The sequence below is a fragment of the Scyliorhinus torazame genome, chromosome 16 (genome assembly GCF_047496885.1).
Source record: "Scyliorhinus torazame isolate Kashiwa2021f chromosome 16, sScyTor2.1, whole genome shotgun sequence".
In the NCBI taxonomy this organism is placed as follows: Eukaryota; Metazoa; Chordata; class Chondrichthyes; order Carcharhiniformes; family Scyliorhinidae; genus Scyliorhinus; species Scyliorhinus torazame.
Genome location: NC_092722.1, coordinates 113,700,737 through 113,721,483, shown reverse-complemented (window position 1 = coordinate 113,721,483; position 20,747 = coordinate 113,700,737). Strand labels below are relative to the sequence as shown.

Below are 20,747 nucleotides of genomic sequence, written 5' to 3'. Positions count from 1 at the left end.
AAGATGCACTGTAGCAACTCACTAAGACTACTTCAACAGCACCTTCCAAAGCAATGATCTCTACCACCTAGAAGGACAAAGGCAGCAGATGCACAGGAACGCCACCACCCACAATTTTCCCCTCCAAGCCACACAATCCTGACTTCAAACTGCTCCTTCAAAATCCTGGAATTCCATCCCTAACAGCACTGTGGTGTATCTACACCTCAACGGCTTCAGGGGTTCAAGAATGTAGCTCACCACCACCTTCTCAAGGTCAATAAAAATGCTGGCATTGCCAGCGGGGCCCACATCACATGAAAGAACAAAAACAGACTTAAACTTTTGAGATTAACTGCAGTGATTAAAAAATTAATTTCCATATTCTTGCTGATAAAACCTACACAAAGATAAAAGCAAATCACTGCGGATACTGGAATCAAACAAAAACAGAAACTACTGGACAATCTCAGGAGGTCTGACAGCATCTGTGGAGAGAAGGGGAGCTAACGTTTCGAGTCTAGGTGACTCTTTGTCAAAGAAGATTCACTCGACTAATTCCTGGGATGAAGGGATTATTGCAGGAGAACAAGTTGGATATGTTGGATTTGGGTGTTCACTGGAGTTTCGAAGAATGAGAGGTGATCTTATCAAAACATATAAAATCCTGAGGGAAATTGGCAGAGTAGATGCTCAGAGGATATGTCCCCTTTTGGAGAGTCTAGAACTAGGGGACACAATTTAAATATAAGGGGCATCCCATTTATAATGGAGATGAGGAGAATAATTTTTCCCAGAGGTTCGTTCATCTGTAGAATTCTCATCCCCAGAGAGCAGTGGATGCTGGGTTATTGAATATTTTTTAAGGTCGAGTTAGCTCGATTCTTGACTGACAGCAGAAGCAAAGGCTATGGGGGTAGACATGAAAGTAGAATACAGCTACAATCAGTTCAGCCATGATCTTATCAATTAGCAGAGGAGACCTGAGGGCCGTATGGCCTACTCCTGCTTCTAATTCATATGGCATACACAAGTCTGACCCTAAACATTCAATGTGGCGGAAGAGAATGAGGCAGCGAGAGACATGTTTAGAAGTTAGCCCTACAATGTTTGACATATAAAAATAGTTTATAATTATCCTATTCTATTAAATATAGGCTGCAAGAATAACATAGGAATATTTCAACATGCACACGCATGATCGGGTTTCATCCCTATGACTACCACACAGCAAGTTCCCATCTCAGGTCAGTCACCAGAGGTGCACCAAAGTGCAGTCACCGGGGCGGCACGGTGGCAGGCACTGCTGCCTCACAGTGCCAGGGACCCAGGTGCAATTCCTGCCTTGGGTGACTGTCTGTGTGGAGTTTGCACTTTCTCCTAGTGTCTAAATGGGTTTCCCCTGGGAGCTCCGGTTTCCTCCCACAGTCCAAAGGTGGATTGGCCTTGATCAATTGCCCCTTAGCGTCCAAAAGGTTATATGGGGTTACTGGGATAGGGTGGGGCCTACCTCGGGCCTGGCTCTAGGCAGGGTGCTCTTTCAGAGGGTTGGTGCAGACTCGAAGGGCCGAATGGCTTCCCTCTGCACTGTTAGGATTCTATGAAGTGCAACACTCTTCTCCCGGTAGCTGGCTGTACACAGCTAGAGGCCTGGAAGAAAATGGACTGATTGTCATCTCAATAATAGCTCTTGAAAGGGGAAATATGTCAGTTGTCACAAAAGCAGCTCTGTCAGCAGAAATTGAAGTTAATGTTAACTGCCATGGTCTTATTAACATTTAATTTTGTTTCTTGATAACTGTGGTACAAAGCTACTCTGTTGAATTAGTGATAAAAGTCAAGACGCATCCTTCAAGGTAGACTATCCCAATTCTGATATTTCTGACAGATCTGCAACTCTAACACATCATGTCCCAGTTTAAAGTAGATGATGTGACTTCAATAGTGTTGAGCTGACACCTCAACTGTTCTTTCAGAGAAGCTTAAAACTGAACTGGAACAATTTGTAAGTGCTTTGCTGCTCCATGTGAATGAAATGCCCTCCGATCGAACTCGAAAATGGAGGGAGCCAAGTGGACACAGGACGGTGTCCGGTGGACATTCTGGCCAACAACTCGGATTGTAAAGGACTGGTCAGGCAGCACCACACTGGGCACTCACAACCCGCAGGACTCTTTCATATCCCTCAGTGCCTCATCCGCAATTTTTCATCCAAGGCGCCACTTTGCAATTTTATCGGGTGTAGAAAGTGCTCCCCTCTTGCCTGACACAGGCAGAGCTAGAGCTCTTGTGTAGATGCTCAGTTATCCAAGTGACTGCAGAGTACTTCCAGGCAGTCTGAGTGATACACTTCCTCTTGTACAAGCACACAATGCAATCTGGTGTGTAAGCGCTGGGTAGTCAAATGGATGGTTGAGCACCTCAAACACTGGCAAATCTTGCGAGGCAGCATCAGCAGCAGTTTAACAACAATTCGACCCACCACATAGCTGCCTCCCAAATGTCTTCTGCAAAGGCTTTAACTGACAATAAATACAAAGCGATCAACATCACAATTGTCATACATTTACTAAAGAACTCAATTTAGCTGCGTACTAAAAACCCTGACCAAACAGTCAGAAAATGTATAAACCAGAGGTAAGTTGTGCTCACCATTATACCGTGTCTTGCCCTTCAACTGGTATCACCCACTGCCATGCTATTTTCCTATTCTTTCTTCAGCTTTTGATATTACTCCATCACAAATGCTTCAAATTCTCTATTTAACTATTCCGGTGAATTATTTTATGCTTAAATCCAGGCATAAGATGTTCTAACTTCTATCATGCACTGCTTAACCATCTTTGAATCATGTGCAAAAAGCATTTTTCAAGCCTCTGTTTAATGAACAAGGAGGCCAAAACCTTTTAACAAAAGCTGCCCTTTAAACGGGCCTTTGCCCCCTACCTGGAAAGCTCGCACTCCACGAGACCCATGGGGAGATCAATAATAGTTTCCCCGTGGATGAACGCCTCTGTGTCCATATCCGAGCCGGAGTCACCTTCCTCCTGCTGGTACGGTCGATGGGCCACAATCGGGTGGGTTCCCTGACTGAGGGGTGGTTCCTGGCAAGGCGGATGCACTGACATATCTCGTTGGGTGTCGTGTAGCGCGGGCTCCTGCTTCTTAAGGTGGGCCACATGCTTGTGTTGGATTTTCCCTTTGACTTTATAGGAGACTTGTCCTCTTCTCTCAATTACGACTCGAGGGAGCCAGAGTGCACCGTCTCCAAAGTTACTGGCATAGACTCCGTCTCCTGATTGGAACTTCCGGCCTGGTGCCGACGGTCACGGTGTTGCTTCTGCACTTCTTGCTGCACTTACCCACCCAGGTTTGGGAAAATCGGGCTTAACCCTGAGCCTGCGGCCCACCAGCAGTTCTGTTGTCACATGTGGCGGCATTCTATAATTATAAAGTAATCTTGCCAGTCATGCGTCTATGGTGCCCGCAGTCTGCTTCTTCATGCCTCTTTTGGATGTCTGAACCACCCTTTCAGCCAGGCTGTTAAGATGAAGGATGGTACGAAGTGGTTTGATGTGCTGGATTCCGTTCAGTTTAGAAAATGGTGTTCCGTTGTCTGTCACCAGGACTTCAGGAATCCCATGAGTGCAGGATGAGCACCTCAGTTTCTTGACCGTGGCCGTTGACGTAGTCACAGTCATTTTATAAACATCGAGCCATTTCGACTTGACGTCCACAATGAGGAACATGGACCCATGAAAGGCCCTGCAAAATTGGTATGTAAACTCACCCAGGGATGCCCTAGCCATTCCCTCTCGACAGTGACCCTTGACGTAATCACGGTCATTTTATAAACGTCGAGCCTTTCCCACGGGGCGTCCACGATAATGAGGAAAATGGACTCCACGAAAGGCCGTGCAAAATTGGTATGTACATTCATCCAGGGATGCCTAGCCATTCCCAGGGGTGAAGGGAGGCTGCCGGTGGGAGCCTTTGGTGCTCCTGACATGCCGGGCAACTGCATATGACTTGCTCTATGTCCCTATCGATGCCAGGCCACCAGACGTAGCTTCGAACCAGTATCTTCATATTCAAGGCACCCGGATGACCACTGTGTAGATCCTTCAGGAAGGGCTCCTGGCCCTGCGGTGGGATGACACACAAGCTCCCCACAACATGATACCATACTCCACACTTAGCTCGAGTTTCTGGGCAAAAGGTTGCTGGGGGTTTCGCCTGTAATCCGCCATTTAATAGCATGAGGCGTAGCTTCGCCAACTTTGGTTCTTGGAATTCATGCTCGAACGTGATCAGCCATTACCGACAGAGTATCTATAAAATTCAGAGTTGCCAGAACTCCATCCGCCACTGGTTGGGACGGGGGACTCAGAGAGTGGGAGATGACATAGGGCATTAATGTGGGCTGTGCATCCAGACAATGTTGGAACGAGTACACATGTGCAGCGAGCAAAGTACACATGTTCAACCCAAAGCCAAATCCAGACCGATGCAATTGGGGGGGATCCCCTTGTCCTCTTTAAAGAGGCTGGCAGAGGCTTGTGATCGGTCACAGTGAAGAAGTGCTACCGTAGACATTCTGATGGAATGTCTTGACTCCATTTATCAGTGCCAAGCCTTCCTCTTCTATTTGGTCAGAGCGGCATTTCGCGCCTGCCAGAGTTCTCGACGCATAGGCAATAGGACGCTTCATGCCATTGTGGCCAGCACCGCTCCAATGCCCTCGGGACAGGCATCACAAGTCAGGACTAGCAGTCGAGCTGGGTCATAATGGGTGAGGAATCGAGAGGACGACAGGCGCTCTTTACCCTGGCAAATGCTTTTTCCTGTGAGACACCCGAAAACCACTTTTGATTCTTCTTAAGCAATTTGTGGAGGGATGCCAACAGTGAGCAAGTTTGAGAAGAAGTTTCCATGATAATTCACCAGGCTCAAAGAATGACTGGAGTTTGGTGGCATTCCTCGGAGTTGGGCCCCTTTTATGGTCTGAACCTTCTCCTCCACATACAGGAGGCCATCTCTGTCCATCCGTACCTCAAGTACGTTCATGCCTTTGCTCTGACCACACATTTGCTCCTCTTCACAACAAAAACCGTAAATACTGGACAATCTCAGCAGGTCTGACAGCATCTGTGGAGACGAGAGGGAGCTAATCATAGATTATCATAGAATTTACAGTGCAGAAGGAGGCCATTCGGCCCATCGAGTCTGCACCGGCTCTTGGAAAGAGCACCCTACCCAAGGTTATCACCTCCGCCCTATCCCCATAACCCAGTAACCCCACCCAACACTAAGGGCAATTTTGGACACTAAGGGCAATTTATCATGGCCAATCCACCTAACCCGCACATCTTTGGACAGTGGGAGGAAACCGGAGCACCCGGAGGAAACCCACGCACACACGGGGAGGATGTGCAGACTCCGCACAGACAGTGACCCAAGCCGGAATCGAACCTGGGACCCTGGAGCTGTGAAGCAATTGTGCTATCCAATGTTTCGACTCTTGATGACTCATTGTCAAAGCTCCCTTTTCTCTCCATAGATGCTGTCATACCTGCTCAGATTGTTCAGTATTTTCTGATTTTGTTCAGATTCCACAGTAATTTGTTTTTTGCTCCTCTTCAGCTGGGCGCCAACTTGGGAGAACCGTCTGAACACTTCCTCCAGGTTTTCCACACACTCCCTCTGTCGGTGGCACCCGAGATGAACACATTATCCAAGTGCACAGTTACATTTGGCAGCCCTTGAAAAATGCCTTCCATTACTCCTTGCAAGATTTCTGGAGCTGACAAGACCCCAAACAGGAGGCGAGTGTATTCAAATAACCCTCTGTGGGTGTTTATAGTTGCGTATGTCCTGGATGCGGAGCCCAGTTCCACCTGAAAATAGGCATGGCTCATATTAAGCATTGTAAAGGAATACCCTCCAGCCAGTTTCACATATGAGTCTTCAGCCCTGGGCATCGGGGATCGGTCCAGGCCCTGGTCATTGTGAGTTTGTAATCTCTGCAGAGTTGGACAGACTTGTCCGGCTTCTTAGTCGGTACTATGGGCGTGGCCCACTTTGCAAATCGCACTGGGCATAAGATTCCCAGATCCTTTAGGCGCTGCAGCTCTGCATCAACTATTGTGCGTAAGGCTAAGGAACAGGCCTCGCCCTAAAATATTTGGATTGAGTATCTGGGTCCACATACAAACGAGCCTAGGTCCCCTTTATTCTATCCAGACGCTCCTGGAAAACATCAAGGTACTTCAACCAAGTTTCCGGTGCCCACATGGAGGCACGACTGAGCGCAACATAATAATAATCTTTATTAGTGTCACAAATAGGCTCACATTAACACTGCAATTAAGTTACTGTGAAAATCCCCTAGTCGCCACACTCCAGCGCCTGTTCGGAGGGAAAATTCAGAATGTCCAATTCCCCTAACAAGCACTTGTGGGAGGAAACCGGAGCACCCGGAGGAAACCCACGCAGACATGGGGAGAACGTGCAGACTCCGCACAGACAGTGACCCAAGCCTGGAATCGAACCTGGGACCCTGTCACTGTGAAGCAATCGTGCTAACCACTGTGCTACCCTATCATTCACTCATGGCACAAAAAAATGTTCAAATGGAAGAAAACATTTTTAAAAAAATATATATCAAAAATTCCCCTGATGAACAATAGGTGATTTGCATGTTCGCGTGATATTAAATGAAGAAAAGAGCACTGCAGGAGCTATTAATGTGCACCATGAACATGCTGGCAGATTAGAATGAACTAACTCGGTGCACCTAATGGTTTTCTTACTTACTGTGTAACTGCTGTGAAATTGAAATCTCTCTCATAGAATCATAGAATTTATAGTGCAGAAGGAGCCCATTCGGCCCATCGAGTCTGCGCCGGCTCTTTGAAAGAGCACCCTACCCAAGCCCACACCTCCACCCCATAACCCAGTCACCCCACCCCAACACTAAGGGCAATTTTGGACACTAAGGGCAATTTAGCATGGCCAATCCATCTAACCTGCACATCTTTGGACTGTGGGAGGAAACCGGAGCACCCAGAGGAAACCCACGCAGACACGGGGAGAACGTGCAGACTCCGCACAGACAGTGACCCAAGCCGGGAATCGAACCTGGGACCCTGGAGCTGTGAAGCAATTGTGCTAACCACCATGCTATCGTGCTGCCCAAGATCTGGCAAGAGATTCTACTGATGAGTCATTCACTATACTCAAATCTCTTAAAGGTTTATGAGAATGATGCAAGTTACTGCTCTGACAGGACGGCCATAAAGTTGCGCTATTTCCTGATAAGCAACATGACCCTTGAAATGGAGTAAAATACTTTATGCGGGCATGCAATTGTAATGAGAATGGCTGACAACCAAAGGTTTAAACGAACATCAAAATCTTTTCACAACGTGGCAGTCAGGTCTTAGAAAATTGTGAAGGAGTAGGAGAGGGAGCAAGGGCCGAATGGGCAGTTTAACCAACACAAACCAATGCTCCTAAAGCAAGCTTGCAACATGATCAGTCATACTTTGTTTTTGTTTTTTTAAAACTGTCCACGTGTGCTTACAACTGCAATAAAATTAAGAATATGTGCGGCCGCAAATTGATCCATCGTGTTACATTAAAACACAAACCTGCTGGTCCTCTACCGGGTGGGGTGGAGGAGCGACTGACTATTCTGTAGCAAAAGCACATCAGGATGTCATAAGCTGAACCACTTTCGAGCTTAACAAACCAGATGCTTAAAAAATGACATAGCAACAAATTCATCAGTTCCAGTATACTGTACAAATTCATCAGTTCCAGTATACTCTACAGTCTCCAATTAAGGCGTGTAATAGTTCACATGCTCGGATCGAAAAGACATTCGAGAGTCTGGACAACTGACAGATTGTGGCACAACAATATTGTGGAAAGGTTCCCCCACATTCAATTGTTAAGCAACCACACCGTGACAGAACGCTTCACAACCACTACATTTGACCAGACTCCCAGCAATCAGGGCCATTTGAACCAACTCCCAAAAGCCCAGTGATGTGTAACAAACTCCTGCATCAGTTCACAAGTGGCCTGTTCATTCCATCATCTGTAAACCAGGCTGTTATCAATGACTAGGCTTTTCCAGCTTACAGGATGAACACTCCAAGTAGTTCTTTCCAGATTCAGAGACAATATAGAGACAACAAGAGCATTTTTAAAGTTCTTTCTTGGGATATGAGCATCAATGGCCAGGTCAGCACATATTGTCCATCCCAAATTGCCCTGTAAACAGTGGTAGCGAGTCATCTCATTAAACCGCTGCGGGCCATGTGACCTAGCTATACCCACAATGCTGTTAGGAAAGGGGCTCCAAGAATTTGACCCAGAGGCAGCAAAGGAACAGCAATATACTCCCATGTCAGGGTGGTGTGACTTGGAGGGGAACCTGCAGATTGGGGCATTCCCATGTGTCTGCTGCCCTTGTTCTTCTCGATGGTACAAGTCTCAAATTTGGAAGGTGCTGTTGAAGGCTTGTTAATTTGCTGGAAAACATTCTGTAGCGTCCACCAGCGTTGAAGAATTGAATAATTAATATGGTGGCTGATCAAGCAGGATGCTGTCCTGAATGGTGTTGAGTTTCTTGAGTGTTGTAGTAGCTGCACTCATCCAGGCAAGTGGAGAGTATTCCGTCACACTCCTGACTTTGGGGAGTCAGGTTGTGAGTTACTTGCCAGAGAAATCCCAGCCTCTGACATGCCCTTTCTTGCACTCACAAGGTACAGTTTCAGGTTAATGGAAACCCTCAGGTTATTGACACTGGGGGATTCAACCGTGGTAATGTTAAATGTAAAGGGAAAAGGGTTAGATCCTCTTTTGTTGGAGACGGTCATTGTCAGAAACGTGTGTGCTATGAATGTTACTTGCCACTTATCAGCCTCAGCCTAAATATTGTCCAGATCTTGCTGCTTGCAGGCAGAGACTGCTTCAGAAGAGTTGTAAATCATGCTGAATGCTATGCAAACATTTCCATTTCTGACTTTATATCAGAGGGAAGGTCATTGCTGAAGCAGCTGAGCCGAGGACACCCACACTGAGGACTTCCTGCAGTGATGTCCTGGGGTTGAGACGCTTGGTTTCCAAAATCACAAACACCTTCCTTCGGACTGGGTATTGCTCTAACCAAGGGAGAGCTTTCCCTCCAATTCCATTGACTTTAATTTTCCTGGGGTTCCTTGGTCCCAAACTCGTCAAATGCTGCGAGATTTCAAGGGCAGTCACTCTCACATTGCCTTTGGAATTCAACTTTTTTGCCCATGTTTGGACCAAGGCTGGAACAAGGTCTTGAGCGGTGGCCCTAGTAGGGCCCAAACTGAGCACTGATGAGCGCATTGTTGCTGACTAAATGCCAATTGATATCACTTTTGTTATGAAGACGTGCTTATATGCAATATTAATTTAGAATGTCATCAGCTGGACAACCTTTTTTGAAAATAACACTTTCCCTAAGCAAAGCACTGGCTTACAGCAGCTACTATGTTACATTTGTGAAGGACCCAAGATGATTTTATGAAGACAGTGTCCATGGAGCACCCAAGTTCACATGATCCAGCTTGCATATGTAAAGATACTGGATTTTTGGACAGTCAGAGACTCTGCCACAGGGACACCCTTACCCAATTTCTCTTTCTTCTAAATCCCCTCTCGTCAAAGCCGAGCTGCTTGTGTGCTTAAAAATAAAATCACCAAAAGATCACGTTGTTGCAAACCAGGAGTTCTTAAAGGAGAACTCTAAATCAACCAACCATGATAGCACATCGACTACTCCACTATGGCAAGGACCCTTCAGCTGTAAGCAAACCTCTGGACAACTGTTTTCTGTTTCTTGGCCAAGTTTTTAAAGACCTGATAAGAGTTTTGTTTTTTCCCTTGGGGGAATGTGTGTGTTGTTTTTGCATTAGTGGGTCGTTAAACCTATGGTAATATTTTAATTCTTTTGATAATTTCTGCATCTTTATCCAAGTGAATTGTAGCAAAAAAACGAACTCTCTGCTTGTTAACTTAAAGGGCTAGCACCAAGCTATACACAGTTCAGTGTTAAGTGGCAATATTTTAAATTCAAAATCTGATATAACAAACTCAGAAGTGGGGCAGAGACTTCACCCCTGCTAGCCTGCTGTTAACACTGCTGACAACATCTTGCATCACTTTGCTTATGATTGAATGTACATTAATGGAGCGGTAATTGGCCTAATCGGATTTGTCTTGCTTTGTGATATGCAGAACCATAACGACACACAGAAGTACACTTCAGAGGTTGAAGAACAACCAAATTTTATTTTAGTTGTGAATGCTCATCATCACTTCATAAATTCCACCATATTGGAATATTCCTAGAGCAGTATTCATTGTCCATTTCAGAGCAATAAACACATACACACACACACAAACGTTGTCTCTGCAAAACATCACTCTGGAGCAATGCAGACATACATAAGAGACTGAAAAATACACGCTGCTTCTGGGTGTGATACTCGCTATTTTGTTGGTCTGAATCTATAGACATGGAAAACAGTAAAACTAGCAAAATTATTATTTTTTAAAATAAATTTAGAGTACCCAATTCATTTTTTCCAATTAAGGGGCAATTTAGCATGGCCAATCCACCTTCTCTGCACATCTTTGGGTTGTGGGGGTGAAACCCACGCAAACACGGAGAGAATGTGCAAACTCCACAATGACAGTGACCCAGAGCCGGGATCAAACCTGGGACCTCGGCGCTGTGAAGCTGCAGGGCTAACCCACTGCCCCACCGCACTGCCCCAAAACTAGCAAAATTAACACATCTTAATGCGAAGAAAAACTTTCTACACATCAGGATTTAATTGCAAAAGTGGAAATGAATACTTGCATATCAATGGTAATAACAAAGTAAGGAATCTGACTAGTTTGTTTGTAATTACAGAATCTAGTCCGTAGATTTTGATATATCCCAACAAAGAAATGACAATATATGTTGTTAGGATGTTGTGCGACTTGGAGGAACGTAAGACACATGGAGACCATGCTCTTCTGCTCTTGATCTTAACACTGGAGATGAATGGGTTGTGAACTGCCGTTAACTCAAGCTTAGTGAGTTGCCGCAGTGCATCCTGGATAGTACACATGGCAATCACTGGATTGGAGTAAGAGAGGAAGTGAAGTGAATATTGACTGCATTGGAAAGTTGGCTGATCAAGTGAACTCCACTGAGATACATGGTGTGGGGTTCAAGCTATACCCGTCCCAGGATATGGGTACATTCTGTCACACTCCTGACAAAGACCAGAAGCCACTTACAGAAGTATCCAGCCTCTGCCCTGCTCTTGCAGCTGCACTGTGATATGGATGGTCGTTGGTGACTTCCAAAATGGGGGAATTAGGCAACTACTGTAATACTACTGAAGGTCATGGGAAGGTGGCAGGGACTTTTCTTGTTTGAGATGGTCTTTGCCCAGTAGCTACATAGGTTTACACTACATTACATTGTGCTCTGGCTGGATTCTATTCCTTTAGTTGTTATGTATGTAAGTCTCCAAGGTGTTTAAAACCATCTGGAATGAGAAGATGCCATCTCTGGACGGTAATCTGGAATAAAGCTGCAAAATTTAAAAATTAAGGCCAGACCTTTTTGGAGCAAAATCAGGATTTCTTTTTGCAGAAATTCACAAAACTCTACCAAAAGATTGTGATTATTGTAATTCTCAGGACGAAGATATTTTGTTACCTAAAGGTATCAAAGGATATGGCGCAAAGATGATAGTCCCGATCTAAGAATGCAGGCTCAAGGGATTGAATGGCTAACTCTTGCTCCTATAATTCTCCCACCACATATAAAATAATGGGCATTTTAGTGTATTTAGAAAACAGAGGGAGTTAAGCATAGGGAGAAAGAAAGGGAAGTATTTTCCTTTTCAGAAAACCACACCACTGCAGCTTCTGCCATCAAGACATCAAAACATGAGCAAAGTAACTGTACAAAAGCAATTCATCACCTATTCATACAAATATTCCAGGCAGCAGCTGCCCATACAATTTGTTGCTCAGTTACACATTCTAATGATCACTTAAGTTAACCAAAACGGTTTAATATTTCATTGCACAACGTCAATTGTGAGCAATTACTGTGGACTTTGTTTGAAACAATTAAATATTAACAAGGAACTAAGCATTCAGATAGAACTCAAGTTGATGAAAAACTAATCTCAGCCACAAGGGAGTAGCCACTTCACTTCACTGAACAAGTGTTGGGGACAGGGGGTGGGGGGGGGGATAGAATTAAAATCCAGTGACAAAACCTGCCCACGGTTCAGCGACATGCCTCTGAGCAACAAGTTCACAACGATATTTTAGTGATGTCGGTCATTGCTGGAATTCTAAAGGACACAGCATCTATTTGGCTAAGTAACCAGCGCAAACTGGATCCTTATTGCAAGCAAACATACCTGCTGTTTAGTAAAGCAGTCAGATACTGAAATAGAGCAACTGAAGCTCAGTGAAGCATCTTCCAAAGCCATCATGTGTTACATGACATGCTTAGTTGAACAATGCAGGTATTGACAAAGACCCAAGCACAGGTCATCATTCTGCCATCAGAGGTCTGGAACGTGTGTTGTGCGGCACAGAACAGCGAATTAAAAACGTTGCTCAGTCTAAGGCAAGTCATACACCCAGATGAATGATTACAGAAGGCTTCAGATATTCATGAGCAAAAGGGAGTGGAATAAACTGTGAATTATGGACTAACATAATCACTAATAATATGTGGATTTACATTACTGACAGGCAAAAAATATTCAAAGCAGGAAGTGGCCAGCAAAGATCGATGACAGGGCTTTCAAAGTTAATTTATTAAATCCATTAGTCTTACTTCTCCATATCCTTCACACACAAGTAGCTACAGCATAGCATGAAGGAAGGCTTTACAGCATAAGCTAGTATCACAGAATCCTACTGTTCAGGTTTTCAGCCTGTCACATCCCTGAGCTTGTCTCGGAGCTATCCACTTAGTCACCTTCTGCTGCCCTTATAATCCTTCTAAAATTCAACCTTTCGCAGCTATTTCATCTGCCTCCATTTGAAGAGCGATAATGGTTGCTGCATCTACCACAATTTCTGCATTTTCATTCCGAACTCTAATAATTCCTTCTAACCTCTTTCCAGATTAATAGTCTTATTGGAGTCAAGACCTTATCCTAATAAATATATATATTCATGGCTAATTTATAAAATATTAAAAACTGGACAAAGACTTTAAAATGACTGGAGTCATGTATGGCTGTGACTTTCAAACAAAATGAACTTTCTGGTGGTATCAAAGAAGCTGACAACTTCTTGTCTAACCCCTGAAGATGTTAATGACCCAGTGAGCTGCAGAAACGAAATTCAAAGAGAATTATACAAAGACCATTTACATTTTCTCAGCCAGATCGGGCCAACAGAGACTACCATTGGCTAGCACCTAGGACCCGGCAACCGTCTTTCAAATCCTTAATGGTTGAAACATTATCAATCTCAAGAATCCAAAGAAAGGAGTACGCATCCTTTGTTACACGACCCCGCCACCCCCTAGCTGGGAGAACAAGTTACACTGTCTTGCTGTACTGCCAATTAGTCTGTCATCTAGCGAGTAGCAGCTCAGAACACAGGCTTGGTCCAGGTGAATGGCTGGCCCCCATCTATACTGTTTCTACACCATAGGCTACAAAACTAATTAACTTCCATGTGCCTCTCCATTGTGCAAGTAACCTCAAATTGAAAAGTGAATTATATAGCATCAGTCTTCAACCCACCGGCCTCAGTGAAAAAAACACACCATTGGATGTTGATTTGAGACTGTGGACCTATGTGAAATAATAATTCTTTATTCTCTTGTCTTTGCACTGAAAATCTGACTTTTTCTACCCTCACCCCCACTTGTTTATTGCCTTAGTGAAAAAGGAGGCAGCATTGTGGCCCTCCTCTCATGTTTTTTTTTTAATTTAGAGTACCCAATTCATTTTTTCCAAGGGGCAATTTAGCGTGGCCAATCCATCTATCCTGCACATCTTTGGGTTGTGGGGGTAAAACCCAAGCTAACACGGGGTGAATGTGCAAACTCCACACGGACAGTGACCCAGAGCCGGGATCGAACCTGGGACCTCGGTGCCGTGAGGTAGCAGGGGTAACCCACTGAGCCACCGTGCTGCCCTTCATGTTTTAATGTGTTTGAATGAACTACTCCTCGGAATTCATCCTTGTTCGGGTTCTTAATAGAAATTAGATTGCCCCAAAATTGAGGATGGAAAATACATCACCACTTCTAAAGCCGGTGTGTGCGCGCGCGGGGGGGGGGGAGGAGGGGGGGGGGGGGAGGGGGGGGGGAAGAGAGAAATCAAACCACCTGTTTACATACAGGTGGAGAGAAATCAGGCGGATTAAATTAAATCCCTCTTGTCTTAACGCTCACGAGTTACCAACATTTTGAGCATCCAAATAGATTTGCCCTGTCATTGTCCAGGATTTCACTGTGACAAACACCATCATTCGCAACATAGCCTTACAAAGAAAGACCAGTTTCTCTAGTCAGCTCATTAACAAACCCTCACATCCTTCATACCATATGGATGAATCTCTTGATCCATCTCCATGGACTTGACATCTTTCCTAAAGAAGAGTGCTCAAAACTGTAATCACTAAGGCTTAATCAATATTTATTTAAGTTTAATTAGATCTTTTACTCTATGCCCTTATTTATAAAACCTACAAAAATGCTTTGCTAAAAACCTTTTTCAAAAATGTGTGCATCTGAACCACTCAACCCTCCATTCCACTATTCCTTTAAATTCTCAGCAAATGGTGCACTTTTCCAGGATGTTAAATGTTACATTCCTTCGCATTAAATTTCATGTGGCATCTGACTGGGCAATTACTAGCCTGCAGCGAACCGAGAGATTAGCTGGAGAACACGGAAGAGTCAAATCACATCATCTTACTTAGAAAAATACAATAGGTCATTGACTATTAAAAAAGATGGTCAATATGTTCTGATTTCTAATGGAGAATGGATTCAGTGGGCTGAATTAGAAAAATGCTCAATTTAATGGAATCTAATGGCTGTTAAGTGGAATAATTGGACAAAATATAATACAATGCCCTCCAGTGAAAAGTGCCAGTATAGATGTGTAGTGAGCAGAGTTAGGTTCAGGCGTGATAGTTAAATACTCTGGTAACGCTAAGAATGAAGGATTAATTAGATGTCTATGGAATGTCATGCCATCATCAGTGGTGTGATAAGTGGATCAAAACATGCTGCAAATTAGATTTGGAGAAATAGAACAAGATAGAGAAAAAATAAGAGAGAAAAAAATCCTGCTGTTTCTCTATTAAGTGTGTGGGACAAAGGAGAGTGAAATTTAATAACTATTTATTTCGTAAATTGGAACTGCTACATGTCTGACAAGAACTGCGTGTTCTGCAGCAGCAGGAAAGTTTAAATTTATGCGAGGGTTAATTCAGTCTTTTTGTGAAAATAAGCTGCCTAGAAGAAACGCTGCAGATTTAATCAACAGAATATTCAGCTTCCTGCTCCCAAGTCTGTGAGATGGTGCATAGCGAAGCTGTATGGGGAGAATAAACTACTGTTGATAAAAATGATTTTGCATGAGCAATGTGCGTCATAGGATTCTACATAGTGAGCACTGTGTATGGGAATTACTGAACCTAAATATCATTTCATATTTTGAGTTTTCAGGGTGCTGTTGGAATACTTTGAACTTGATCAGTAGAGTCTCTGCATCTGAAACAATTCATTTGTGCATAGTGATTCATCATTCACTTTCACAACCACCTTCCCCTAAGAGCTTCCTGTATTATTAAATTAATATTTCATATCTCTATGAAAAGGCAAATATTCTGGCAAGAAGATTAGAAGCTTTGATTACTATTAAAACCTTGCATTTCAGACCTAATCGTAAATTCCCACACTGTGGCAGATGCTGGCAAGAATTTACACACATTTTTCAAACCAGAACTCTTCCTGCAGATGTCACAAGTCATCTAAGAGTGCCTTCCTTTGTAATTGTTCAGAAGGAGCATAATGCAAGGACACCAGTTGTAGTTTAATGAAACCACCCAACAGAAGGTACATTCAGTGGAAGGGTGTTATTAAAAATAGAAATAGCGTTTATGTTGCAGACAGTGATACACACAGGCATGCGAAGCACTCTTCGTCTGAACTTGACGTGCAAGAATATTTTAGAAGTGGAATACCGTATTCAGTTTCACAGAAGCAAAATAAACTACCGAGAGGCAAACTATCTCACTCCTTTTTGTCATACTAAACGATTCAATGTTTAAAGACTTGGAAATAAGTTCTTCATAAAGAGTACGAGGAGCTAGGCACCAAATTAAAAAGTAGAACCTCAAAAGGTTAGAATCTCTGGATTATTACCCAAGCCACGTGCAAATTGGCATCAGATACATAAAAATTAGTGAGGGAAGTAGATGGGTCAAAGACTGATGTGGGAGAAGTGGGTGCTGGCTTGTGAGGCACTGGCACCAGTACTGGGAAAGTGGGATCTATACTGTTCGGACAATCTACATCTGAACCGTGCTGAGACCGGCCTTTTTGAGAATTGCAGAGCTAAGGAAAGAGAGAGGGTTTTAAACTAAGTAGTGGCGAAAGGGATCAAATGTGGAAAGACGTGCAGCAGAATTCTCCGTCGACGGGATCCTCCAGTCCGTGGCAGCGCACTGGTACCTGCGGGTTTCCCGATGGCGTGGAGTGGCCACAATGGGAAACCTCTTTGGCCGGCTGCGGGAACAGAGAATCTTTTGCCGACGCGGGCAAAAGCGCGCCTGGCGGACCAGAGAATCCCGTCCATGGTATGTCAAAGACCAGAGACAAGGTAAGAGAGGAAAATAGTAAATGGAAAGTTAGGGTCAGGGAGGCAGGTTATACGTTACAAACGTAACAAAAATACAAAACCAAAGGCTCTGTACCTGAATGCACATAGCATTCATAACAAACTAAATGAATTGATAGTACACACTGAAGTAAATAAATATAATCTGACAGCTATGATGGAGACTTGACTGCAGGATGACAACGATTGAGGAGGATATGACATTCCAAAAAATAGGAACTGAAGACAGAGTGGAGGGGTAGCAAAGTTAATCAATGATGGTGTTTGTGCAATAGTTAGAGATGACATTTTCTCATATTACACTCCACCTGCCAGAGTTTTGCTCACTCACTCAATCTTATCTATCTATAATGTCGACAAATTCCTTATGTCTTCTTCCCAACATGCTTTCCAAACTATCTTTGTACCGTCTTCAAATTTAGGTACCATGCCTTTGCTCACCTCATCTAAGTAATTGATGTAAACTGTAAAAAGCTGAGGACCCCAGTACAGACCCCTGCGGGACTCCACTTGTCACATCCTGTCAACCAAAGACCATTACTACATTCTCAGGCTGGAGGAAAACAATTTTCTATCCAGACTAATTTATTATCCCCTACAACATGCTGAGCTTTTCCAGCACATTGTTTTTATTCCAGATTTCCAGCATTCACAGTATCTGGTTTTACACCATTTAAAACCCACCTCTTTGGTTGGTCATCTGACTAAATATCTCCTTATTCAGCACGGTATCATATTTTGTTTTATAATGCTCCTCCGAAGCACTTTGGGACATTTTACTATGTTCAAGGTGCTACATAAATACAAACTAGTGTCATTGGTTGGGTAGTGGACACAGGTTCAACAGTGACGTTCCAAGGGGAATTGGATAATTGCGTGAAGAAAATAATTGCAGGGATATGGGGAAAAAGCAGTGGAGGGGGACAAACCAACTGGACTTCTCTTCAAAAGCCCTGGCATTGACTCAATGGGCCAAACTGCCTCCTTCCCTGCAGTTCTATTCCATAACTCCAATAGTTAAATCATCTCAAAAATGTTGCAAAGTGGTTTTTAAACATATATTTCTCTCAAAATAACAATTACAGAGCTGGGAATCAAAGACTGACATAAATAAATTTGTATTGTAACATAAATTATTTAAAACTACTATTTTTCTGTGCTCAAGGCACAAAAATCAAAATACTTCAGAAAGGAATTAATCATCAGTACCAGAGAAACAAACATTTCTGTTTGGGTTCTCAAAGCCAAAAAGATGTGGGTCATAAGCAACAGGAACATTGCCAAGCAATGCACACGATGTTAGGCATTAGGAACACAACAAATATATTGCTGAGTTAATAACCCATAAAAATTGCTTTCAATTCCCAACTAATTAATTTCAGCTGATTACAACTCTAAACCCCTTCAGAATACTGTTTAATTTTATATAAATTTAATCATAATTATTTACATGAGTTTCCCCTCCCCTCTCTCTCTTCATACATTCCTACCCAATGTGACTAGTCTGTCCTAACATTCTTGGAGGTCGCATGGTAGCAGCATCAATGGGCTCACTTGCTACTGGGCATCTCAGCTGGAATATGGCAATCATGTCACAAAACACAAGGTACATCACATCTGCCAGAGTGCAACTTGGTAGCATATCTTCTCTGCACAGAGGCTGCAACTCCAATGTTGGGTTCAATGCAGTAGCACTGCAGGCCAATTCCATCTTAAATGATGTCCAACCAAAACAGCAATTACCATGTTGTAGAAATTCAACTCCCTGGGACCACGCGGAGGAGGTTGCAACTGCTTCAAGACAGTGCCATCTGGATGCTGCAACATACCTGGAAACAAGACCAAAGAACAACCTATGAAATAATGGTTTTGCATTTCCAGCGCTGTCTTTACATATTCATCCTTACTTCAAAGTCAAACTCCTTAAAAAAATTCAGGTCATCCTCTGATCATAAGGCCATGTGGTCACTCACTGGAAGATAAGAAACATTCCAGCATCTCTCGCCAGGAAAGGACAAAAAAAGGCAACATCAGGATTTTGTTAAAAAAGTATAATGCATTTATCAGTGCCAGGACATCGAGATAAGAAATTGGCAAGTCAAATGCCTCGATCCTTTCTTTGTGATTAAATACTCATATGCAACATCACATTATTTTTCATTAGTATACCAAGATAAACTTTTGTATTTGAGTAATGCAAAGCAATTAATCATAGAATTGTAGATAGGGCTCCAAACCTGGTCATTATACCAGAGAATATATCAGTTGTTAGGCAACACACCAAAGTGGCACTGTCGGTTACATCTGCTCGGCTCTATCAGTGGCTCAGGGATGGGGAACAACCATGTGTTATTACGACAATAATAACCCAAGCTCAAAATGGTACCAGAACTGAGAGATTAGGGGGCGACACGGCGCAGTGGTTAGCACTGCTGCCTCGCAGTGCCGAGGACCCGGGTCACTGTCCATGTGGAATTTGCACATTCTCCCCGAGTCTGGGTGGGTCTCACCCCACAACCCAAAAAGATGCGCTGGGTAGGTGAATTGGTCACGCTAAACTGCCCCTTAATTAGAAAAAATAATTGGGTATAAATTTATATTAAAACAAAGAACGGAGAGATTAGAACGTCTGGGAAAGACTGAACTAGTTTGGGTCATTGTTATTTTGGAAAGGTGAGAGGAAAGAAGGCTTTAAAATTATAAATTATTTGTAGATGTGGAGAGTGCATTTCCACTTGTGGAAAATCCAGAAGTAGCAACCATAAATACAAGATAGTTACTAATAAACTGAATGGTTAGGATCTGCAATGCACTGCCTGAGAGTGTGGTGGAGGCAGATTCAATTATGGCTTTCAAAAGAGAACTGGATCATTATGTGTAGACAAAAAAGGGTGCTGGGGTGGAGGGGGGGGGGGGGGGGGCTCATGCCAAAAGTGGGATGGGTCCTCCCTCTTGCAGGGAACCAGCATGGGGACAACAGACCAATGGCTTTGTTCTGTTGAGTAACCATGCTGCAATTCTATGCAACACCAACATTAAACAGTCCCTCACCATTTAAAAAGTATTCTGCTTTTCTCATTCTTCTGTAATTTTCCCCCACATCATGCAAGCTTGGATTACGCTTGAACCCCTCGTCTAAGTCACTACTGCATTGATCCTTACAGCAACTCATAAGTAACAGCTTGCCAACCTGAAAATTATTTATTCCCGTTGTTTCTCCTTTAACCAATCCTCAATTCCAATAACATATTACGCCCAACCCCATGCCCCATTCTCCGACTGAACAACCTTTTTTGTAGCATTTTATCAGACCTCTTTTGAAAAGCCATTTGCTGCTTCCTCTTTATCCATCCTGCAGTATCAATCCTCAAAAAAACTCCAATAGGTTTATCAAACACTTTCATAAAACCATGCTGACTGCCTAATGACATGGTTTTCAAAGTGCTCTATACCACTTACTGAGTTATATTTTCAGCGTTGTTCTTGCAACTGTTGCCAGGCTAACTCTTTTCCTCCTTTCTTGAACAATGGAATTACCTCCCAACTCAAGGGGGTTATTCCATGTTCTAGGGAATTTTGGAAGATTGCAACCAATGCATCCACTATCACTGCAGCCATCTTTTTTAGAACACTGGGATGTGGTCCCTGAGGTCCAGTGGATTTGGTGGCTTATAGACCCATTAATTGCTCCAATACCTTTTTTACCTAACATTAATGACTTCATGTTCCTCACTCTCATTGTACCCTAGGTTCCACACTATTTTATATGGTTTTGTGTCTTCTACTGTGCCAAAAGATAGAAATATTTGTTAATTGCTCTGCCATTTC

The 20,747-nt window shown here is 43.4% G+C and overlaps 1 protein-coding gene across 2 annotated transcripts in view; it reads right to left on the bottom strand.

The window, feature by feature from the left end:
• The window catches only part of ipmkb (inositol polyphosphate multikinase b), a 192,070-nt gene that overhangs the window by 140,999 nt on the left and 30,324 nt on the right, over positions 1-20,747 (bottom strand). For both annotated transcript variants that reach the window (XM_072478930.1, XM_072478929.1), the window contains exon 2: positions 18,663-18,748. In XM_072478930.1, the coding sequence (XP_072335031.1) occupies positions 18,663-18,748 (86 nt within the window). The remainder of the gene's footprint in view (positions 1-18,662; positions 18,749-20,747) is intronic.